Consider the following 24,296-nt stretch of genomic DNA (forward strand, 5'->3'; position numbering starts at 1 on the left):
CCGTTCAAAAAGTTGATGATAATGGTCACCCGTCATCAATATATTTATTGTAATAGCAGAGCCAGCAAGATGTGATTTCCCACCGATTAGGTTTCACTTGCTTGTTTCTCAGTTTGATCTCATCGTCAGGCGAGCGATGTCTCGGTGATTGATAGAGGAACTCTTGCAAGGTGAGCGTCGGCTCAATGTGGGTAGCGAGGGACTTTTGGAAATGTTCAACGATAGTATCGTAGAACAGTTGCTGCTTAGCCTGAAGACTATCGGGAGAAGCGTGGAGTCTGGCATCTAGTGCTATCGGATCTTCTGATACGGAAGGACTCTTCGTGGAGATGATCTCAGCGTTTGCATCGCTCAGTTATAAATCTATAAGAGGTCAACGTTAGCCAAGGCCAGCACTGATATGAGTGGGATACTCACACCCAGTTCCGGGGTTGTTCGGGTCATATGCCTTCCTCTTAATCTCTTCGGATTTTGGTTAGATCTCAAGGGAATCGAGCCGGGAGCCGTTTCTAGGCTTGGGTATAGTCTCGAATCCGAAGACACAGTGAGTGAGAGGGCGTGGGGGTATGATATGATGGCTCATATATACAACAGGCTAGATGTATTGAAACGGATAATATTAGAATTGATGTCCGAGGATAACAGAGAAAGGGTCGAAGGGAAAGTCATCAAAGTGTGGCATTGCTTGAGTGACCGACAACAGGGATCGAGTCACCAGCAGTGAGAAAGGAATTTGGTACCTGAAAATAAATGACCGTATTTAACATATGAAAGAGACGAATATTTTGAGATGGGGATTAAATAGGAAGAGGGAAGAACAGAAAAGAGAGAGAACAGGAAAACAAACGTGACCTCAAAAATGCTTCGGTACGTACCTTCCCAATTTGGTCTATACAGTATACAGTATATCTGAGAAGAGAAGGAGGAGGGAAGAACAGCTGTGATATTCTCCTCAATAAATAGCCTATGGGATCCTGGCCAACAAAGCAAGACATCATCCTCAAAATTATTTGCTCAAACTTTCATATCCTAAGCCCTCTTATAGCCATGATCGGGCTCACTAGGTAGAAGTTTGATGTCGAAGCTGTGGTGAGAGGTACAGACGCTACTATTTTCTCGATTCTCTTTAGTCACTGATGATTCTAGATTATATTCTACAATCTCTGAATAAACTTGAAGGCATTGCTGTCCCGATATCGGCGGCAGACGGTTTAAAAATTTGGGAAGCCACTGCGCGAATTTATGAGGAGATGCTGATGGTAATCAAAGTGAGTGAAGTTGAGGACATTGGGGAATTCGTAAGAGCTCAGATATGTTTGAAGAGGACATTTCAAGGCCTCTCTAGTTGGATGAGGAAAAAAAAAGAGATGCTCACATGCCGATTTGAACGACAGACCTCGTGATGGACTAGAAAAGTACTAGTCACGCGCTCTACCAACTGAGCTATGCGAGCTGGTTAGATATTAGTTTATCCGATGTTTATAATATATCCTTTCTTGATAAAGATATAGTATACTCGTATCAAAAGGCGGTACGAAGGCTTCCAGATCCATAGATCAATCTATAACAAGGGGTTAATGCCAAGGCGGTGAACATTCCATACTTGCACGTACCTTCGTCTTCCAAGCTCAATACTTAGCTCAGCGTCATGACTCGTTTTAAGCTAACATCTCTCTAAACTTTGCCTTTAAGTGTCCAGCTTTTCTCGCACTCGTGGCCTGGGCAAGCATGCTTACAAGAACAGTTCGTCAATTTCAGCCATTTCACAACCGCCTTAGACTTTCCACCCTCTACAGTACTATCCGCATTTTCGCTAACACCACCCACGCTTCATATTACGCGCAGTTCATTATATAGCCTTTCAAACAGGAATCACCTTCTCAATCACTATGAGTCCCATACTATATAGGTGGAAATCACCTAACTGGTGTCACCTTTTTCCAAAATAATTATCATATGACCTCGAGAAGTAATAATGTAGATGATAAGTTGAACACTGTGTGAAGTTATTCTCCCTCCGCCGCCCTGCTCACATAACCAGCTCGCATAGCTCAGTTGGTAGAGCGCGTGACTAGTACTTTTCTAGTCCATCACGAGGTCTGTCGTTCAAATCGGCATGTGAGCATTTTTTGCCTTCTCCAGCTATAAATTTTTTACAATCTGTAACGGTGTCTTTTTTTTTGCTCTCTCCCTTCATTTAGCCAATCTTGATAACCGCGAAGTAAAACAAGCGCCAATTGGACTGTGCACGGGTTAGTAAATTCATGGCTGCTACCTTTTGAGTACCGCGAGGTCTGGAAAATGGGACCTTAACGTGCATTGATGAATGTGTGTATATATGAGGTTATTTTAGGGTTATGTCTACGAAATTTTCATGCATGAGGATGATTTCGCTCCTCCGGACTAAATAAATCCAATTGGCCATCTGATATTGTTCGAATTGATCTGATGCCTAAGAGAATGGACTCTGAAATCGGCACGAAAAATGCCGATGTAGAATTTTTGAGTGGGTCCTGCCCTAAAAAAATCCGCCGCCCCATATATCACAGCCAGACCAAATAACCATCTAGGCCGGCTGGCCCAATGGCAAGGCGCTTGACTACGAATCAAGAGATTGCAGGTTCGATCCCTGCGTCGGTCAATATTTTTGTCGTTCTGACGTTCTTTTTGCTCCATTGTTGTCCAGAATGTGGCCAAAAATGGCTGTTGCACTACATCGTACGATGGTGTGTCGCCGTATGGCTGAGTGGCGCTTAGTTTTTAGAGTTCACGGGTTGATTCTTGAGTTACCAAGGGGGAGTAAGAGTAGAATTTGAATATTAGAATTTGATATATATTTCAGTATGTTTACTTCAGATATGTGATATACTAAATTAAACGTAAATTTGATACTGCACTACCCGGAGCATGCAGGTTGATAGTATGCTTCCCTATAGTAGAACGTCTAGAAAACAGTAAATCAACCACATGGTTAGAATATCAGACTAATCATATGTCCTGTCGGTATACAAATGTCTCATATTGGAGCCGAGTGGACATGGCATGCTAATTTTAGCGTTCGTTTTTAGATGTTGGCTAACGCATAACCTTGATTTCATTGTCCTCCAAGTTGTTTTAATGTTTGTGATAAGTAAGGCACGAAGCGCCTTTTATATACCAGGTGTTAAGCGGGACCAAACCGGCGGTCTTTGTCCAAAGAAGGTATGACTTTTATTTTAAAAGTAAATAATAATGGTCGCCCGTCATTGACATATTTATTGGTAATAGCAGAGCTGGTAAGACATGATTTCCCACTGATCAGATTTCACTTGATTGTTTCTCAGTTTGATCTCACTTTCAAGCAAGCGATGTCTCAGTGATTGATAGAGGCAGGCTTGCTCATTTATAAATCTATAGGAGATAATCGTTAGCCAAGGCCACTAGCAATGAGTGAGAGTTCCGGATATCAACAGCATGACGTATACCATTAGAGTTCAAAAACCACCTTTGTATATACTCTCGGAGAGCAATTCTTGATTGAGACATCCCAACTTCGACTATAAGTGATGGCCACTTACTAACAAGCGTAGAGTGAGAATGGACTTCGGAATCATACTGATATCCGGTTGCTTTGCGCAGTTGAACCCGGCCACCTCTCTAGCACTAGTCGCCCACCAGCGCCCTGATTGATTCGGTAAACCAGCGGCAGACATTGCATCCCCGAATGAGTAGTAGAGCTGGCAAACAACGCATTCGTGCTGCCCGCTAGGCATGATTATTAGTAGTATGTTTCGATCGTCAAAGTAAATCGCACTCCACTAATCCTTTCGCGAAGAAGGTGTTTGCGTGGGGAACCGCCCACGTCAGCTACGGCTTCAGAGGTAAAAGGTATTGAGTTTGATTTGTTTCTTTTGGTCCCTCTAAGCATTGATTGTTTGAGGCTTCTTTTGTCGAACGTTCAGTATCATCAGGAATATGAAAGTCCGCTTCTGTAGGTTGAAGCTCGATGGGGGAATCGTGTTCAATTGTGATATTAGATGAGTTAAGGCAAGGCAAGATGTAGATTCGAGGAGCAGAGGTGTTTGCGTTGCTATCTCCGCCTCAGGGGTACTTTTATGGCTATCCATCACATGGCCGCTTAGTTCCATGGATGTAGTCTTTTATCTTAAAGGTATAGAGATAGCTCATATCGAAGGTTCCCTACTAAAGATATTCGGGGATAGTTTGAAAGCCTTAGAAAAGACCGATAGAAAGATGATAATGAAATGGTTTTATAATAGTGCTAGACTTTCTCTACAGATGTACGACCGATCTAGATATTATAGTACAGGACAAATAACCGAGGGAAAAAGTTGAGGCTAGGCCTCCACTTATCCAAGCATATCAGCTTTCAGGACATCTCTCGGCGTAAATATTGTCCAGAAATGAGACTTTTGCCTTTTCTCGTTGTGCTGAAACAATATCCGGACTTTTTCCGAATTCATAGGGCACTCTGACCTGACAACGAAATGGCAGGACTAAATATTTAGCTCTATTATGCATACTGGCTATATGTAGAGATTGATATAGATAAAAAGTGGATCTGGACAGGACCCCTCGCGCTCCACCATCTAACTTTGCAAAAGAACAAACAGAAGATTGTGCATCTAATAATCTAGGCAAGTAAATCTAAATGTAATAAGAAAATATATAAAGGAATGCAGGTCAAAAACGGCTGGTGCCCACGCCCTTGAATCGACAAGCCCCCACCTTTCAGCAAAGGATAATCGGTATCTAGAAATCTCGGGAGCGCGTTCCGACCTCGAGGAACTGCTCTATAAAACCACTGCCGGTCCGCGTGGACCAGGGAGATAAACTTCCTTTAAACAACCATCTAAGTCCCAAAAGCTTCCCCAGCTCTAACACCCACACCCACAACATGGAAATTCCACAGCCCCTCGAGGCCCCAGGCCCAATCAGACCAATAACCTGCGTCGAAATGCACACAGCAGGCGAGCCAACGCGAATCATCTGGGATGGAACCCCGCCTTTGACAGGTACCCTGCTGGAACAACGAGCGCAAGCAAAAGCCCAATTCGACGAATTCCGCCGCGTTCTCATACTCGAGCCGCGCGGCCACTACGACATGTACGGTGCGATCCTACGCCCGGAGACCGAGCTCGTCGCGTCCGGAGAAGCCCATATAGGCGTTCTGTTCATGCACAACGAAGGGTTCTCGACTATGTGCGGACATGCGACGATCGCGCTGGGCCGGTTCCTTGTCGACGTTGACGAGAAGGTATTTCCTCGTCGGAGGGAATTGAAATTTGACCCTGTGTCCCGGACGACGACGCTTAATCTTCATGTGCCATGTGGCGTGGTCGAGGTTACTGTTCCCACGTTGGATTCTGGGAAATCGGATGCGTCGCGGCCTGTTTCGTTCGTGTCTGTGCCGTCGTTTGCTACTGCTATTTCCTTTCAGGTCCCTGTGCCTGAGAAGTATCGCTGGGCTGAGCTTGCTGGCAGGGCTTCTGTTACGGCGGACTTTGCTTATGGGGGTGCGTACTATGGTATGATTAGTGCTGAGGAATTGGGCTTCCCTGGTGGACTTGGGGAGATTAAGTTGCAGGATATGGACCATGCGACAAAGTTGCTCAAAGAGGCTGTGGTTACGAATCCAGACTTGCGATATCTCATCCAGGATGTTCGGACTGCTGAGGAGGGATTCTTGTACGGGATTATGATCACTGATACGCGACTGGGACATGTTAGTGCTTCAGAGGGGACGGCGGCTGCTCGTGCGCAGTTAGATGCTAGCAGTGAGGAGACAGGGCTCTGTTTCTTTGCGAACCAGCAGATTGACCGGTCACCCACTGGAAGCTGTGTGGCTGCGAGGGTGGCTCTCGCACATGCCAAAGGGACTTTGCCGGCGGGTGAGAAGAGGATTTATAATTCCCTGGTGACTCGTGCATACAGAGGTATTCCTGGATTTGTTGGGTCTGTCTTTGATGATGCTGGCACAAGTGGAGGAGACCAACAGAGTGTTCGAGTCTGTGTCGAGGGATATGCGTATTATACCGGATATCATTCCTTTGTGGTAGAGAAGGAGGATGGCCTCGGGGTGGATGGATTCTCTGTGAGGGACATTGCACTATAGTGGCTATTTGAAGCAGCGAATTCAATATTTGGGTCTGTGTTTGTCTTATTTGAACTTAAATAGCGGTGCTTTTTGCCGCCTTTGCCCACCAAATAGAATACCATATATAAAGTTAGAAATTCAAGTTTCATTCTTGATAGTCAAATACTTCATGCCTAAACTCTCTATTGATCTATTTCATATAGCTAAGGCTCTGGGTTGAAACATAACCCTAAAATTGCGGTCTCGGGATCTCCATGGCTTCCGTGGTTCGACCATACGAGATACCACCTAGACGACTGATAGGCTTAAGAACCTTCAAATCGACAAGATTCCTTTCCTCGTTAATAGCGTCATCCCGAACCCAAAAACGAACGCCCTCAATGATAGCAAGCACACCCGATTTCTTACCGGGGGTGACCCGACTCTCAAACTCCTTCAACTCAACAAGCTTGCCCTCGATAGAAAGAATGGACTCCTTGACACGAGCAGGCTTTACAACAGAGGTAGGCGCCTGGTGCAGCCCCGAAATCTCCCACTCGGAGACACCATAAGGGGCATTGATAGAAGTCGAGTTGGCCGCTTCAAGGAAATGCTCGGAGATGATATTGATAACACACTCCCCAGTCTCATTCAAGTTCCTCAATGAGTCCTTGGCTTTCTCCATGGACCCAGAAAAGCCAACTGTGAACAGCGGCGGGTCGTGGTTGATGACCTGCGCGTAGCTGAATGGGGCGAGATTGGTAGTCTTGCCATCTGCAGACTGCGTACTGACGAGTGCGATCGGTCGCGGGACCATTCCTGAGATCAGGAACTTATAGTTGGAGGCCACGGGACGGCCCTCTTCATTGGGGTCGATCTCGACGTGGTCCTTCTTCAGACTCGCGCCGTCGTCGTTCGCGCCATCGCCTTGCTTCCATGTGGGGTTTGGAGACTTGGTGTATGTGATCTCGGCATCGCGGCGAAAATCTGGCCGCGAGGCTTGGGTTTTCTCGAAATCGGGGCCGACTTTGAGCATTGTGCAGGTGTGGCTGAAGAATTGAGCGGGGTGATTGGGTTGAAATGGTGCGCGGGGTGTTGCGAGATCAGCACTTGAGATTATAAATCAGCCATGCGGTTCAGTATGGGTTGCCCCGCGAAGTGTTGACGATGAGGGTCACCTCCGTCATGCTCGCTAGAAAGTGAGGGCAGTCAAATACTTACTACAATTGCAAGAATGAGAGCCTCCGAGTATTTCGGGAGGCAGATTTAAGTAGAAACATGGGGAATATGGGGCAGCTCTTTGATTCCAAGAAATTCTTATCGCATTTACTATCAAGCTTCGGCTGCAGCTTAGTGCCACGGATGGGGCTGCCGCGGACTTGTATTGCCACGCACTATATCACTTCCTCTACCGACTATCGGGCCGACTCCGGGGATATCGCCGGGGAACCTTTGCCCCTGGAGAAAAACCGAGTCACGTCATGTGTACAAGGTCTGTTTCAGGATTATGGGTGACCGTAAAGTTGTGTATTATTACATGTATACAGGACATTCGAAAATTTGCAAGTATTAATGGCATAAATCAGCAAATGAATCCATAGTATTGGTATTACTGACCTAAACCCACAACTGCGGGATTTTGTTTCTTTGATCCTGAACTGTCCACAGGAAATGGCCGGCTAAAAGCACCGTTCACCTGACCTTCTAGAAACTGATGTGGAGCCTGTCGGTAAATACTATATTCTTCGGTCTGTTGGGGAGATTTCCCTGTTTGAGATCTGGAATAAGCTTAAATCTACTTAAATAACCTTGGAATGAACGATCAACCGTTTCAGATACCGAGTACCTATACGGAGAATATATACACGTAGTGTTGCTAAAAGGGTCTATACTTGGAAACGTGGGGGAGTGAAATACGGGTCCCCAGTCCCCAACCCACTTCTCCCCATAAAAGCTCCATCTGCCCCAAAGCCTGGATCCTCGGAGTTGATGCGATGAATTTCAATGTTTTGATCCTATTTTAGTCATTCAAGTTCATGAGCGTCAGGCATATTATATTCCGTCTTCGCTTTATTCTTTAAAGATGGTATTTCTACCCCCAAAAGTAAAGTGATTACAGTATAGGTATATAAAACACAAGGGATCGCCTCGTCCCATGACCGATTGCTCCCGAACGGGGATGGCGTGGCTATTTCCGGCATAGCGGTCAAAGGGGGGAAACTGACTCCGATGTTTTCGAATCAGAACATTACCTTACACAAATACATCGTGAGATTTCCAAAAGTTTCGGAAATGTAAACTGTGCTAGAAAGAGTGGCGTAGTACAAGCGAAGGAAATCACGAGGCCTTATCAACTCCCCTCTTCCCCAACTTTTCTCCCTTGAACACTTCACACATACTTTTTGCTCCCCTATTAGCCTGGAACATTGGCCACCGTTGATTTCCTCCTAATGAAGCTTTCGCCATTTGACACCTTCCCTACTTCATCCGTCCGATCCTCGTCCTCCCTGAACCTTAGGATCCAAGATCCGCGCCGAGAATCCCCCGACGCGCTCAAGCTGAAGCTGGGAGTGTGCAGGTACCCAATGGGTCGAGGCCACGGATAATTATTGGCTCGCCATGAGCCTCCCTTCTCCCAAGAAGAAGAACGGCGGCATTCCTTCTGTTCCCAGACAAATCCGCTTTGTTGCCACAGATGGGCAGCCCCAAACCAAGCGGCGCCGCGTTAATGCCGCGTAAGTGGGCCTCATATAGTTCACGGACATAACTTCGAGGACCAAGACACTGACGTCACTTTTGTTTTATTCAGTTGCTTAACATGTCGTCGGCGCAAGATTCGATGTTCAGGTGAACAACCAGGTAGGATGGACGGGGCGTCTCGATTGTGGATATCTTGCTGACGGGTATATGAGGGAAGTATGTAAGACTTGCTCCGACTACAAGCATACCTGCCTCGGATATACCGAGTCGACCGCACACCGGCGAACGCAGTCCGACTCCGCATCTCGAGCGCCGCCCATTTCCGCACCGAATGAATTGAGCCAACCCGCTGCCCGGGCAGTCGAAAGTAGCTCCCCCGAACCAGTGTCAACAACGATAGCCAAGCCCTCTGCGGATAAGCCGAATGCGAAACCGCCCGGATCAAAGGAAGTTTATTCCTGGGATACTTCTGCGAACAAGGACTTGGATACACAGGCTGTTGGGGACAGTCCGGCGAGTGGTCGTACCTCTGTGAGCTCGGGGGGTCGTACACACGTCCCGTATTTTCGATACTTCGGCCCTACTGCGATTGTACCGGGGTTTAAACAAATGGTTGTGCAAGTCCGAGGTTCTCGCAAGAGTAACCCGTCCACGTCCTCAGAATCTCTCTCTCCTCTCAGGAGCCCTAAACTGTCCGATATTCACACAAAACCCCTGGCTACTGCCGCGGATAATCGGGACAGTCGCGATGCGAATATCCCATTTTATGACCGAGATGATGCACTTCCGGTTTCGAATATTGTATCCCATTTGTGCGAGCTGTTCTTTGCCCACCTCGGTTGCAGCTTTCCTTTCCTACAGCGAGAGAGATTTCTCCAGGACCTCAAGGAGAAGAAGGTCGACACCATGTTGGTAGATGCAGTGTGCTCGTTAGCTGCTAGATTCTCAATACACCCATCACTTGATCCTCCACAGGCTCCTCCTATCGATCGTTCGCAGCCGCCACTCGACGATAAAAAGTGGGACCGTGGCCTGCCATTTGGTCATCGCGCGATGAGCGGTCTCGTGGATTCACTGCCATGTCCAACCCTTTCTGCCGTCCAAGCCTGCTTATTACTCGCTTATGAACAATTCGGATCAAATCACGACAGTGGACTGTGGATGTACCTTGGAATATCCATTCGCATGGCACAGGACCTTGGACTGCAGAAGTTGCAAGGCCTCAAACATAATTATGGCAAGACCGGCGTCACACCGAGTGAAGTGATGACAGGTCACGCGGGGAAACTAAGAGAGGAACAGTATGATGATCTGGATGTGCATCTGACACCCAAGACTACCTCACAGACTTTGGTTGAGGAACGTGCCCGGGAGCGCGAACGGGTAGACTCGTTCTGGAGCATCTTTTTCCTAGACAGAGTCATCTCTTCGGGTACTGGGAGGCCAGTGACACTGCGCGATGAGGATATTGAACTCTGTTTCCCTCTTCAATCTGAATCTCAGCTACCAAATGGGTGGCCCGCGCCTTTCCCACCACTTATTCGGATCATTCATCTGTACGGCCGGGTGACCGACCTCATTAATGGCATTCAGGATGTCAACCTCGTCACACCTGATACGTTGAAGATGCTGGCTGGGATGGAAAGCGACCTGACCGGCATCTATCAACACTTGTCCCCCAGACTTCATTTCAACGCAGCCAATTTCCAGGCCTATGTCAAAGCCAAGGAGGGAACTAATTTCATTCTTCTCCATTTTTGGTTCCATACTCTCATAGTTCTCCTTCACCAACCGACGTTGTTGAACTCATTTGGTGGATCAATCCAACATCTCTACCCGAATAGTCGTGAGTTGTCGATGTCATCTGCCAAAACCATTGCCGATATCTTATCCTTCTCGGAACTTGTCGATGGGAAAAGCTTCATTGGCAATCCTTTCACGAGTCAGCCGATGTACATTGCGGCGTGCGCATTCCTCATGGAAAGTGCTTACTATGCGTCCTCATCCTCGGGAGCTGAGTCGCAACAACCTCAGCCACTGTTGGCGAATCAATCCAGTGGGTTCGTGATGCCCGCTATAGAGTCATCGAACGGGACAGAACGAAAGTCTATGGCGAAGCATATCTTGCTTGCTTCTGCCGCCAAAGAGAACTATCAGCGGTGTTATAAGGCCTTGAAAGCACTCAATACATATTGGGAAGGCACTGGGTATATTTTGACAGTGCTGGATCAGAAGGCCAAGGGGATTGTCGACCCTCTCCTTTACGCCGTGGAGGAGATGGAAATTACCCAAGGTATCGCCCCTGGGCAACCGCCTGGGCCAGGAGCTTGGTGTGCGGGCAATGCACCGACGGATTCTGTCTTTGATCCAGAAAGACCAGCCGGGGTCGCGGATATCTCATCTGATGGGAAATGGTCACCACACATTGACCCAAGTCAAGGTTTGTGAGATTCGTTGATATTTATGATAAATATAGCACTAACAACTTATATCTTGACAGCTATCGGATGGGCACTCACAGGAGCAACAAATTCTTCACAGCCCAACTTGAGTCTACTCTATCAGATGTCCACGACCGAGGCCGAGTCTTCGCCCAATACACCAACATACTCGTCGCAGTACAGTCACAGCTACCCAGTCCTACCGACGAATGCCGGCGAGGGGCCAAGCTCTTCATATGCGCAATCTATTGCACCCGCCAGGACTCACGAAGAAATGACACCCTCACTCAAGACAAATGCTAAATACCCCAATGTTCACGCCAGAACAACTAGCACCGACGCCTCTTATTACATGGGCATGAATTCGACCTATCCCGAATCAAACATGCGGACAACACGCCCCGTACAGACAACACAATCTACTTTTCCCGGGATGCTCCCCCCCGGGCTACCAACTTCACATATGGATACCCAACCCTCCGCATATAATTACTCGATACCCCAAGCAACATCCGATCTCCAGCCGGGAATGGACGATGCCAACGGGATGATGATCGGGAGTCATGAGGTCGATATGAACTCCATTAACCAGCAAGACTCTTTGCCGTTCGTTAACGGCGAGATCCTTCCGTGGTTGGAATACCTCCCTCAAGATGTCCTCAGTTTCTTCGGCGACCATCAAAATTATCCGCTCATGAGTCCTGACGATGTGTCACGACCTCCGTAATGTTCTTTTCGTATATATTTATCTGCTTGAGGCGATTTGCATTCGCCTTTGTTCCAGCGATTAGCTTCTGCTTTTGTTTATATATTTCCGACCGAGATGGGGGTTTTTTGGCGTCATGTTGGATGATATCCTTGCCAGCAATAGATCCCTCTTTTGGTTGTGTATGTTCAAACCGGCATGTTTGACTTGGAGGAGTTGGGTTCAAGTCCATTTCCAATAGACTAAAAAAAGTTTCTTTGCAAATTGATTTCTTTGAGATCCTAACAGACGGTATAAACCCACGATAACCTTGGAAGTTCCACGTTCAATACAACTTACGATGTACGAGTATATTGTGTGGCTTGACGATCGACATGTCAGTGGTTGCCCGGAACAACGGGGCGGTGAGCGACTGTCAACATACGTTGGAGTGTCTTGAATTTCGCGTTCACACAAAGGGGAATATGTGGAATTTGGTTTTACCAAGTCCCTAGATTCTTTTGTTATCACAGACAGCGCTCGAAAGTCTCAGAACGCATCCTCCCGCCAGCCATTACATGAGAATCTCATGGCGCAGTTGAATGACGACAGTCAACAAAACATCAATTGCACAGAGATCCTGAGCCCACAACCATTCACTCCTCCAAGCAAAGGCTTCCTTATATCCTCCCTCGAGTCCGAGCCCTCCCTTGCCGATAATGCCCAGATGTCCTCAACCCAAGACCATGAATACAGCTCCTCCTCGTCCCGTCATTCAACAAGCGACGTCTTCGGCCACGAAATGGACGATGAGCTAGACCAACTGAAATCCAGAGCCTCGAGTCGCTCATCACTAGCTTCGACCCCAGCCTCCGTCCTCATCCACCCAGTCGACAGAACGAATAAAATGCCAGAGATGGACATCAACGAAAAGATAGCCGGCTACAGAATGGAGGAGTCCGAGTTCGGCGACTTCAATGACAGCCCCGCTAACAACCGCACCATCCGCCAGCGCGAAGCCGCCTTCCGAAAACCGAGTTCCGTCCGGGCGATGCAAATGCACACAGAAGATGAAGCCGATGACGATGATTATATAACGCCCCCGCGACGACGACAAGGCCTCCGGTCACGGTCGCCCGGCCCCTCCCCATTGAGACGATCACCGTATTACTCGCCCAATGCACCGAAACAGCCGAAGCCCAAGAGGGAGGCTCCCCTCGTGCTGCTACACTGCACCTTGCTCCCGCCGTCCATCCCAGTACCTGGGGCATCGGACCCGAGGAACCAGGATATCCTCGAAGAAGAGCTACCGGCGCAATACTGGAGGCGCTGGCGGCGGCTGCAAGACCGGGTGGGATCGAGCGTGCTGCGCGATCGTGGCGTGCTGATCTCGCACCCGGAGGACCTGTACGATATCCTAGAGGAGCGGCTGTTGGAGAGCCTCGAGCTGAAACGGCCACGTCTTCAGAACGGGCACTTCGTGGGACAGGACGACAATGACTCTAGCTCTGGCTCCGATGGGGAATTCTCGGATATCGGAGAGAGCGAGACGGACGGCGAGCAGGGGGATGAGTGTCCCGACTGTGGGAAGCATGTGCGGCATGGAGATAGTAATCGTAAATGGGAGATTCAGGTATTTGCCGCGAATGGATTGATGCGCGCTGGGGCATGGGCTGCTGCGTGGCGCGATATGGAGAAGGTTGATGTCGAGGTAGGGCTTTGGTTGCCCTCTGATATTCGCGATAATTTGGAGAGGAGGCTTGCAGAGAAGCAGATGGCAGCTGTGGAGCAGGCGAATAGTCAGATACCGCAGATGTCGCCGTCGGTTGATGGTAGACAGCAGGTCCCACCGGAGTTTTTGCAGTCGCCTAGGCATGGCCATGCCCGCATGGTCAGTGATACGGGGTCTTTCACGACGTCTGATGATATGACTTTCAGGCAGGCTTTCCCGGAAGCTGGAGCTCGTCTCGACCAAACGCCTGAACTTGGGCTGGAGAAGAAGGAACATGAACCTGCTCTTTCGACCCTCCTCATCAATTACATCCGTGTTCTGGCGGCCGATAAGCGCAACCTTGCCCTGCTTGTTCTCAGTGTCCTTGTGGTTTTTCTTGCTATCGGTTCCCGCCAGCAACAAGTCCACGTCTACTCCCATTTTTCACAAGGCTCGGCTCATGAGATCCTGCCCTCCTCGGCTGTGCCGAATTTGAGCGCGGCTCCATCTCTTATTCCTTCTGTTTTTATACCGAATTCCGACTTTTCGACGTCTGATATAGTGGAGTCTGCTTCTCTGACTGTTGACTCTCTTGATCCTCATGCGCAGGCTCCACTTGAGGAGGATGAAAATTCTTCTTCTTTGTCTGATGTCCCCGTTGAGTTTTCTGTGCCGTTCGAGCTCATGGAGCCTACCCGGACTACGCAACTTCCCCTTGGGGGCAACCCAGAGACTCCTTTGGATGACACTGTGGACTCTACTGCTATGCCTCTAGAGTCCTCTCCTTCTTCCACTGACTCTATCGAGTCTCCCGTTTTGTTAGATGAGACTGCCCAGTCTGATAATCATGGCGAAGAAGAAGAGCTCGAAAAAGACGAAAAAACAGATTGATCCACTTTCTCAACCTTACGACCACGACAGGAACGATATCAGGCGATATGTTTGGCATTTTGATGATTTTTACAATGTTCCTCTCCATTTTGATGTCTTTTGCTGATTTAGCCATAGCCATAGCCCCTCGTTAGTTCAGCTTTATGATTCTCCTTATATTAGCGAACCTCATCTGGTTTTTCAGATTTATAAATTGTATGTTCACTCAATGATATCGGCCGTAAACGCTTTTTTCAAATGATATGATCCAGTTGGATCGATAGTAGTAGAAGTCTTTCTTTGGATATTTTTTTCTGGATATCTTTTCCTGGGATGACATAAAATGCCTTAAATCTTTTTATGAAACAATGCCAAGTCTAGACTTTGATATCTCCACTTTGCCCCCAGGTCCTCCCGCTCGCTTAGTGATCGTCCCTCTCCAATAGATTAGCTATTTGACAGATATTGGATATCAGATCTGTGGATTATGCATAGAACGTGTGGAGACAATGCACGAAACCTTCAAACTGGTTCTTCCATGTAACCTGTGTCCACATCTTATTCTAAAGGCGACCTGTCCTCACGATGCGGGGCAATCTCTACTTGTTACATCCCACAATGTACACCAGAAAGCAGAAAGCAGAAAGCAAAATGGAAAACTGATTCAAGGCTCGATATTATTGATTATCGATTAAAGGTAAGGTTAGTTGAACGAGTTCGATTTTGTATTGGGCAGGTTCAAGTGTCACTGGCCCAGCGAATTTATCCGTCAACCCAGCATAAGTCACAACCTTCGTAAAAAAGTGCTAATCACGTCCAGACCTTCGTAAGCTTCGTGACAGGAACATCTAGTAGCCGCCGCCGTAACCACCTTGGCCGCCTTGCTGGCCACCGTAGCCGCCCTGACCACCACCGTAACCGCCCTGACCACCGCCGTAGCCACCCTGGCCACCACCGTAGCCTCCGTTGCCGCCACCACGGTAACCGCCGCCGCCGAAGCCGCCGCCGCGACCACCACCGCCACCGGCAGCGCGCTCAGTAGCCTTGTCAACACGGATCTGGCGACCGTCGAACCTGAAAGAAGTGGTTGTTAGTAGATGTTCTGACGGGAAGTAGATGTCGCGCTGGAACAGGCGACGCCCATGATGCGCGACTGTCCCAGGACGACTTGACTTGACCAGTCGCTTAAAGCGGAGGAGAGGAGATATGGGATTAGCTTGCTTACTCCTGGTTGTTCATGGCGTTCATAGCGGCAGTAGCCTCATCGTCGGTGGAGTAACGAACGAAACCGAAACCACGGCTGCGACCAGTATCACGGTCCTTGACGACGGTCTAGAAAGAAAATGGACATTAGAGTTGGGCAATCAGTGATGGAAGTCAGAGCGACTCACAGCATCCTCAACAACGCCGAATTCCTCGAAGCGCTGGCGCAGACTGTTGTCGTCTGTGTTCCAGGAAAGACCGCTAGAAAATGAGGGTCAGCAGGCGCATGTTATATCTTCACTAGGGTCAGTCTTACCCAATGAAAAGCTTCGACATTTTGATGGAAATGGGGTGGAGAGAGATCGAGAGAGAGGGGGAAAGGGTGTTAGTGTGAAGAGGGGCACAGCCGAGCCTGATCTTAAATACAACCCGGGACGGAACAACATCACCCCACAGATTCCTGATTCCTGGTTTTTCAGGCGCGTTTTTTATTTTGTTTTGTTTTGTTTTGATTTTGCGATTTGGCGGTTTGACGTGCGTTTGGCTTGGATTATGGCGTCTGTGAGACCTGACTTATGTATACTTGTTTGGGTAATCTGTTTACCTGTATTGTCGCTTTGTCATACATAGTGGACCCGTCTCCCCACGCTGTCAGGAGTCTAGATTCCTACACTACTTGCACCTCATCCAACAGACGTATGCAACAATGGCACCATTTGAAATAATATCCAGTGTGGATGTTGTAGAACAAGTGACCAAGAGCAAAAGTACCGTATCGAAAACTATATTTAGAATCCTCCTTCCTATGTGTTCTCGTTATGAGGTCATACCATCCCATCTAGATCACCCCACCCCCGGACGTTCTATATAAAATCTTCTTTCTCCTCCACCCAACCTTGATTCTACAACCAACTTACAACTCATACTCTCAACTCCTCATCTCAACTCAATCATCAATATGCCTGTCATTGAAATCACCAGGTAAGTCTCTCCCTTACACAAACAAACACAAACACAAACTAATACCCTACAGCAGAGCCGAGTTCCTACAAAAGATCCTCGGCTCACCAGACCCCGTCGTCCTCGACTGCTACGCCGAATGGTGCTCACACTGCAAAGCCATCGAACCGAAAATTGAAGAATTGAGCAACCTCTACACCCCAGTGAAATTCTACCAGGTGGATGTCGACAAAATCGAGGATGTTGGCCAGGAGCTAGGTGTGCGGGCTAAGCCGACATTCATGCTATTTAAGGACGGAGAGAAGATTACAGAGATTGTTGGGGCTCATTTGCCTGCTGTTGAGCAGGGCATTAAAACTCATCTCCTTTGAGGGCGGTTCTTTTTTTTTATCCACCGAGGTGCTTGTGCTTGTGGGATACATGCCTCCAGTCATCTGCTAAGCTGGTCTTGTTATAATGTTGGCATGTCATCGATCAGACAGCTGCTTATCCGATCATGTTTTAATGGATACGGCTCTTTTATCAAAGAGGGATTCTCAACTATGTTTTATTCTAGAGTGCATTCATACAGATATTGCTCGAACATTCGGCATCCCATTATCCCGTGTACAACCACTCAATACACTGTGCAACCTACAGCAAATACCAAAGTAAACATCACACCAAGGCGTCAGAAAGCCCACCTATATACTTCCCCAAATCTATCCCATATACCTCATCTAGACACTAGAACCCAGCAGCAATAGAATAATTCGCAGGGATAACAGGCCAAGCATCAACCCCATCCAACATCGCCAAGACCATCCCCCCACTCTGATGAACCTGAATATGACAATGCAACAAGAAAGCCCCGGGATTAACAACATGATACCTGATCGCCGTCCAACTCAAGCCCGTGACAGCCGGAAGCGTATGAAAAGTATCCCGATACTGGGGCGTCTGCAAATTAAAGTTACCAGGAACAGCCTGTACCGCTTCCGCGACCGAGCCCCAACTAAAAGTACCATTCCCCTGACCGATAATGAAATGCTTATTCGAATGCTTGTGGATCGGATGCGGGGGCTGGAGGATGGTATCCGTCTGAAGAATCAAGTCGATCCAGGTATTATTCTTCGTTCGGACGATCAAGTCGCCGGGAATAGAGTTCTGGTTGAAGAGCAATGGCTGTGCTTCCTCGAGCTCGAGGCCGTAGCTGGAATTACCGAGTCTCCAGCGGTAGGCGACGCCGACTTGGTTGATGTGCAGGAAGAAGGTTTGTGCGATATTGTTTGACGGGACGAGCGCTGGGAACGGGACGACGATGGACTCGTTAAGGAAGACGGTGTCTGTCCTGGCGGCTGCGTTGTTGATTTGGATCCACGGGTTGGATGGCCGGGTTAGCTGCGACACGCCTTGGTATCGCATTATTGCCGTCGTGTTCAGGAACTGGTTTATGCTGGCGCTGACCATGCGCACGGCGTAGTCTCCGGCTGGCTGGGTGAGGGGGATCAGAACCGAGTATCGGTTTGAGTTTGGAACGGTGACTGCGTTGACTTTGAGAGGCTCGATGTATCGTCCGTCTATGGCGTATACCCACATGTCGTGTTCGTCGACTGAGAAGGTGAGCTCTAGCAGGCCGGCTGTGCTAATGAGATCCCAGCTCACGTATTGGTTGGCTGCGTTGACAGTAAATAATTCTTGGGGACCTTGTGACGGTACGCAGCCTTCGAACATGGTTGGGGGGATGGCAGCGTAGTTGTGTGGGAAGTTGAACACCGTTTCAGTGATATTAGGAGGGAAGCATCTAGTGATATAGTTAGTCTTTGCCGGGATCATCAAAGTACTCATTAGACAACCACTCACGCCATATCTGTTAGTTTAAGACCATCACCCAAGGACGTTTTCTGGACAGGTGTCGTCAGGGCATCAATCTCAGCACGTGGCAGACAAGTGATGGACCCTTTGCCATTGATGAGTAAAGCATTGGCACAGAATGCGTCTGTGCCAGACGCAATCTCAGCAGCCCATATCTCCTCCGACGTGAGGACACGCCATTCAGAAAGCAAAACGGGAGAGGTCACGATCTCCGCACGGATCATAGCCCTCAGCTGAGCGGGATCGGTTGTGATAAGACTGAAGGGCTTTTGCACCGAGGCTGCAGGGGTGATATAGATCGGTCCGTAAAGGCCGTCTTCGAGAGAGCCGCGGTGATGGGCATGATACCAGTAGGCTCCGTACTCGGTTGCAGTCCATTTATACAGGAATGAGGTGTTCGGTGTGATGGATCTCTGAGAGACACCCGGGACTCCATCAGACCAAGGAGTTCCCAGCTGTTCAATTCCTATAGAATTCATTAGTATGGATATGCAAATCAGCTCAAGCCATCGAAGAGCTTACCATGGAAGTGTATAGTTGTATTGAACGGGCACCGGTTATCAACGAGGAACTCAACATTGTCCCCCTGGTTGATCCGCAGCGGGGGACCAGGAAACTGCCCGTTTGTCAAAATCACTTGCCTAGACACTCCTGCGACAGTTCTGTTAGACCATGTCAAGGTAACTGGAAAGAAAACTGTAGCCGCATGTGTCCATTGGACGAGGCACAGAGCCCAAAGGGACAGGCTGAACTTCATATCTAAAGATAACACTAGACTGAAAATCACTATCAGATCGAACCTGCTCTTGATGTCCCATGCTTTTTATGGGATTCCCACCCTTTTATGCCGGCCCAGGGAGAGTCATGGAGCATTGAGTGAGCATATGCATCTCGCAGCTCTTATGTGGGTCTATCACATCAGATGCAGGATTCTCATGGGCGAGTCTTCTTGCGAGCTCGTATAGGCGCAAATAAATGGAATAAGCCATCTACTTCTGTCGGGAACTAATCTAACTTCTCGGGGAATAGGCGGGGGCGAAGTTCATCCGAGAATTAGTAGATTGATCTTGGGTCTTGAAGCCTGTTTCGCAGCTAAGCCAATGACTAAAGGCTAAATTAGGTCGCAATCTTCGATCTGAAGCAAGGGACGCGATTGGGAACAGCAGGCTGACTCCTGGCGAATGAAGGACTCAAAGTTCAAGATACCCCGGTAGTCCCAAACAATAGCTTGGCGGTGCTGCAGGGATGAATCTGTAATGAAGGTGTTGGCACTGCTTGTGTGTAAGCATAGCCCTAAGCGGGCAGATTCAAGACAGGAATCCTTTGGGATTTGGCACGTTGCTGATGTGGTGTATCCGGGATGAATGGCGCATGCTGGGCACAAAGTTTCCACAGCCGTGGGAGAGTCTGACTTGGGGTCAGAGTTCCGGTAACCTACATGTTACACGGATGAGAATGAATATCACTAGTCTGATCAAAGAACTGCCGGTCTCGGTCGTCATCGTACTATGATTCAACCAGTCATAAATCAGCTTTCATCGAAAAAGAGTCGGTGTAATCCTCATCCCGACTTAGGAGCCACGTGCTGAAACTGAATCAAGGTACGCAATTTTCAGGATGAAACGAAAGCCTTAGGTGAGGGAGGTTATAGAAGGAAGATGGGGGCAGTTGGATTCCAAACTGAACCACCCGCCACAAAGGTGACGTGTGGAAGCTGCCTGGATGCAGCTGAGATCTAAAACAGGAGAAGGAAATGGAAAACGCCAATTGATTTGTGATATTCGAAAACATGATTAATATCCAAGTCATATGCTATCAACAAGGAAGATTGTAACAATTTTGTGAAGTTAACTTTTCTTGCCATGTATGATACGGCATGGGGGAAGTAAATAGCCGCCAAAGACATTAATAGTTGCCATCGACAAAGTAGCCTGGCATGTCATCATGGGTGTCATTCGATGCAGGAGGGTGGCCCGCTTTGGAATTGAAAATAGCAACCGGGTTTGAAGCAGACAACTCACTCCCACGAGACGGGGAGATGGGCTGACCAAGTGAGCCTTTCGTTGACCATCCTTGTTCTTCGGAAATTTTTTGACCATCGGCGCCATCTAGATGCAAGCCTTCCAAACCATCAGGATTGATTTCACTGTAGCTGTCGTTCAGTCGTTGTAGGAATTCTGGGTCAAATCCCATTTGTACCAAAGGGTCAGCTGTGCTTTCTCCCAGCACAGACGCAGTGGTTGGAAGACTACTAGCCCAATCCGTGGAGAAGGATGGATCAGGACCAGCTGACATCATCCCTGCACTACCAGCGTAACTGCCTGATATACTCCCCGGTCGGCTGGGCCCAGCAGAAGAAAAGCCAGTGCCAGGAAAGCCGTGGCTGCGAAGACTAGGGCTAGAGACTGCCGGGCTGTGGATGGCGGCCCCTTGGCATACTGTTCGCGCTAGCATATTGATCTCCCGGGGTGGAGCTCGGAGGCCGCCATTGATAGCGAATGGAGGCTGCATGCCTAGATCGGCAAATTGGATGCTGTCGTTGTTCACAGGAGTCTCCAATCCACAGTCACGCTTTAGGACACCCAGCCAAACAATATTATCTGCGCAGGTCTGGTTCCAGGGATCGTCACATCCATAGATGACGCGACGAGCTTCCGCTTGTATCATCTGATCTGACGGAACATGACCTTGTGCCTTTTGGTCATTTATGTATGCAGTGAGTGCGCGAGAAAGCCGATGGTAACAATTGATATCCGTAGGAACGGGAAGCATAAGTGTGCTACCATCCCCTTTAGCATGCTCAGTGCCCCAGGGATCAGGAGACCGCCATTCGTAGTCAATCATGTACGGCGGAATGGCGTTTTCGACGCGAGCTTGGATCTGTGGGTCAAAGCCCCAGTCCCCTTGCCATTGAGCCATGCTAGCTCCATGTTTGAAATGACCGGCCAAATGGTCTACTCGATCTTTCCATGTGTGGAAGAGGGAACCACAGAATCCACAGCGGGAGTTGATATCTGTAATGCTGCTTTGCCATTTCTCCATGCAGGGTTGGAACTTGGCATTGTGCATCAAGCGGAGGTGTTGGTTGAGATGATCCTTGCGGTAAAATGTCCTCTCTTGCACTGTCTTCTCTTGGCAGGTGACGAAACTGTGAGTTTCAAGGTGTTCATCGTCTGGATTAGCTGCCAAGCAAAAGACACAAACAGGTATACCGTCCTGTTCAATTGCACCGCCGTGAGGGGAGCATGTCCATTTGTCCAAGATAAGATGTATGGACTTCTCGTGCCGCTGCCAGTCATACTTAGCAGGGAAGGAGTCGGTACAAAAGGTACACTGGAAAGGACGAGCAGCTTTGGCCTTTGAATGGGCCAGAGTATTGACAGGCACCGAGGCCTTGCGGCGGCGGCGACGGTCTTTCCGGTCCATTGACCCAAAGGAAAGAGAAGATCGATGGGAGAATGCAGAAGCAAAAGAGAGATCAGAAATGGATGAATCAAAACTACTGGCGGAGGCAGCGCACAGTTTATGTTCAGAGCTAGCATGGCTTGACTCATTGTTACTAGAACGGGCCCTCACGTGACTCGATGGAGCCTGGCGTGGACGGGAGGGATCGAATGGGGGATTGGCCAGGGCACGGGTAATATCGCTGATCGTAGCCGGTTCGTTTTCGGGGGGAGAGTACTTCCAACGTTCAAGGGGAGTCATGAGGGATACGTTGACGGATTGCTTCATGGGGATGTCCACAGCTCCTGGAACAGGAGAACTGCTCCCAGGCGACGCACGAACTTTGCCGCGTCGCCTGGCATTGGCGAGCCAATTGGCGATTTGCGTCCGAGTCAGATCAGTGTGTTGTTTCAGGTCATCCCTCTCTTGCTCGGTAGGATACGGGTTCTCGTCGTGATCTCTCAGCCAGCCCTTCAGGATGCTGATTGCCTTGCGCGAGAACCGAGCACCAGTTTTCTGAGAGCGTGCATCTGGGTCATTGGAATGTGTATTGTATGAGACTGATTTGAGGGCTTTCCTTCCGGTCAAGCTGCCTGTAGGAACATAGGCATTCTCTGACACGCTATGTAATGTCTGGAGGAACTTGCCCGGCGTTTTGGCGTGAGTGAAACTGCATTCACGCCAAAGAGAGATACAGCATGTACAACCATAGTTCATTATACCGCGCTTTGCAACAAAACAATCCAATCCCATTCGTCGGCAGAAGTCGCACGGCTCCTGAGCCCGGTCGACAGGGTCAATGGCTTGTCCGACATTCACTTCGGACTGCTCCGGTACCGGGTCATTGGAGAACTCCAATGGCCGATCATGAACCATCGAGTTGAAATTTGCTGCCTGTTCTTCGGGTTCGTCGAGTTCAATATCAATCGAAGCAACATCGTCGTCTAATTGATTAGAGCCATGGGCAGACGAGGCGCCCTCGAAATCGAAATACTCCATGTTGCGAACGATTCTAAAGGGAAATGCTGCACAGGGGACAGCCTTTCAGGACCAGAGTAAGGGAACAATAAAGAACACGGTTCAAAGCAGAAGAGGAGTCGGTCAGAAGAGAAAATAGTACCCTTCCAAGGTTCGTCCGGGGTAGAGAGATGAGTGAGTAATCAATTCTGGTGGAGCTCCGTGACCTTGGAACCAGAGGTGGGCACCATTCACTTGGACCGCTCAAAGGCAAATCCCGTGTGGCTTTTTTTTTTCACGATAAGCATGATGGTCATGAGGAATAAGGCCGAAACACATGCTTGGGTATCCACCTCATATCGCAGGCTCCGATGACAATACGGAGTGGAAGAAATTAATTTGAGAGGAAGGAAGTCCACACTGAGTGGGCGGAGAAAGGCTTCGGGTGGAGAATCCGAGTGAAAAAGGACCAAAATGGATGCATCGGCGCGCCCTTTGGATGACAACGCTAAGCCTATTTAGGTTAAGCTCCGTCGAGTTGGGGTCGTTGCCCAGCCCCGGTGATTCATCTCTTCGCGATATCGGACGTCGGCTTTCTTTTTTATATCTGTGTTGTGTAAAAGGTATACTGTTTCTATAGTAGCAGCGATAATAAAATAGTTCACGTGGATTATTATAGCCGTTAGATCCATGCAGCTTTCCTCATGTAAACAACGGATCGTCTTCCAAAGGTCTGAAGCTAGCTTACAATACATGCACACCTATTGGTTTGAATTTCCTTCGGCGTCGGAGAAGTCGAAACCTGTTGCCTCATGTAGATGGTTTCTGTATATTCTCTCGATGCATTTGGATATGCCGCCGTAAAATCAACTTGTCTCCATTCAAGACCATAAATACCAAAGAAGATACAATGTGTGATACACGATGATTGTACAAAAGAGAGGAAAAAGACGGAGAATGTTGTTTTATATGGGGAAAATGATAATTGATGGCTCTAGGCAGTGAACTTGGAAGAAGCTGAGAAGTGACATTATCGGTTTTCTATTGCGCTCGTATTCTAGTATAGTGACACATCGAGCCCTCCATTTCAAAATGAGAGATTCGATAGATTCAGGTGTTTTTTTCAATGATGAGAACAAAATCTAATATTTAGTAGATGATTGTTTGTCATGACTGGTATAGGAAGCGGCATACCTTGACGTAGATGATTTCGCAATATATCGTATGTTTCATCGTCGAACTCAGCCTGAAGCGATCTCAATCTTGGTAAACGGGAAATGATTCTGAACGCAGTTTCTGGCGCAATATTCCGATATACAACAGTCCTGATCTCGAGTTCACAAATTATATCGATTGGCGGTAGCGTGTCCGCGTTCTCCGCAAGCTCAAGAAAAG

General features: G+C 48.5%; 8 protein-coding genes across 8 annotated transcripts; 4 read left to right on the top strand and 4 right to left on the bottom strand.

Annotated features, from left to right (window-relative positions):
- Window positions 1-4,897: 4,897 nt before the first annotated feature.
- Window positions 4,898-6,115, top strand: LCP9604111_3934 (putative proline racemase; the record flags this gene model as incomplete). The annotated part of the gene is made up of 1 exon (XM_039071577.1): window positions 4,898-6,115. The coding sequence occupies one exon, from the start codon at window positions 4,898-4,900 to the stop codon at window positions 6,113-6,115; it is 1,218 nt and encodes a 405-aa protein (XP_038930018.1).
- Window positions 6,116-6,326: 211 nt separating this feature from the next.
- LCP9604111_3935 (flavin reductase family protein) lies at window positions 6,327-7,356 on the bottom strand (the record flags this gene model as incomplete). The annotated part of the gene is made up of 2 exons (XM_039071578.1): window positions 6,327-7,185; window positions 7,298-7,356. 2 exons carry the CDS (start codon window positions 7,354-7,356, stop codon window positions 6,327-6,329), a joined length of 918 nt encoding a protein of 305 aa, XP_038930019.1.
- Window positions 7,357-8,695: 1,339 nt separating this feature from the next.
- Window positions 8,696-11,944, top strand: LCP9604111_3936 (Zn(II)2Cys6 transcription factor; the record flags this gene model as incomplete). Its single annotated transcript, XM_039071579.1, has 4 exons — window positions 8,696-8,811; window positions 8,886-8,935; window positions 8,994-11,216; window positions 11,277-11,944. 4 exons carry the CDS (start codon window positions 8,696-8,698, stop codon window positions 11,942-11,944), a joined length of 3,057 nt encoding a protein of 1,018 aa, XP_038930020.1.
- A 319-nt stretch (window positions 11,945-12,263) lies between these two features.
- Window positions 12,264-14,504, top strand: LCP9604111_3937 (uncharacterized protein; the record flags this gene model as incomplete). The annotated part of the gene is made up of 2 exons (XM_039071580.1): window positions 12,264-12,327; window positions 12,382-14,504. The coding sequence occupies 2 exons, from the start codon at window positions 12,264-12,266 to the stop codon at window positions 14,502-14,504; spliced, it is 2,187 nt and encodes a 728-aa protein (XP_038930021.1).
- An 827-nt stretch (window positions 14,505-15,331) lies between these two features.
- Window positions 15,332-16,022, bottom strand: LCP9604111_3938 (RNA recognition motif domain-containing protein; the record flags this gene model as incomplete). Its single annotated transcript, XM_039071581.1, has 4 exons — window positions 15,332-15,557; window positions 15,709-15,815; window positions 15,875-15,947; window positions 16,003-16,022. 4 exons carry the CDS (start codon window positions 16,020-16,022, stop codon window positions 15,332-15,334), a joined length of 426 nt encoding a protein of 141 aa, XP_038930022.1.
- A 622-nt stretch (window positions 16,023-16,644) lies between these two features.
- Window positions 16,645-17,017, top strand: LCP9604111_3939 (thioredoxin family protein; the record flags this gene model as incomplete). Its single annotated transcript, XM_039071582.1, has 2 exons — window positions 16,645-16,667; window positions 16,720-17,017. 2 exons carry the CDS (start codon window positions 16,645-16,647, stop codon window positions 17,015-17,017), a joined length of 321 nt encoding a protein of 106 aa, XP_038930023.1.
- Window positions 17,018-17,372: 355 nt separating this feature from the next.
- Window positions 17,373-19,257, bottom strand: LCP9604111_3940 (multicopper oxidase; the record flags this gene model as incomplete). Its single annotated transcript, XM_039071584.1, has 3 exons — window positions 17,373-18,429; window positions 18,489-18,966; window positions 19,023-19,257. The coding sequence occupies 3 exons, from the start codon at window positions 19,255-19,257 to the stop codon at window positions 17,373-17,375; spliced, it is 1,770 nt and encodes a 589-aa protein (XP_038930024.1).
- A 1,148-nt stretch (window positions 19,258-20,405) lies between these two features.
- On the bottom strand, window positions 20,406-22,943 carry LCP9604111_3941 (putative homeobox and C2H2 transcription factor; the record flags this gene model as incomplete). Its single annotated transcript, XM_039071585.1, has 1 exon — window positions 20,406-22,943. The coding sequence occupies one exon, from the start codon at window positions 22,941-22,943 to the stop codon at window positions 20,406-20,408; it is 2,538 nt and encodes an 845-aa protein (XP_038930025.1).
- Window positions 22,944-24,296: the final 1,353 nt, after the last annotated feature.

Source organism: Penicillium roqueforti (assembly GCF_015533775.1).
Source record: "Penicillium roqueforti strain LCP96 04111 chromosome Unknown scaffold_07, whole genome shotgun sequence".
NCBI lineage: Eukaryota > Fungi > Ascomycota > Eurotiomycetes > Eurotiales > Aspergillaceae > Penicillium > Penicillium roqueforti.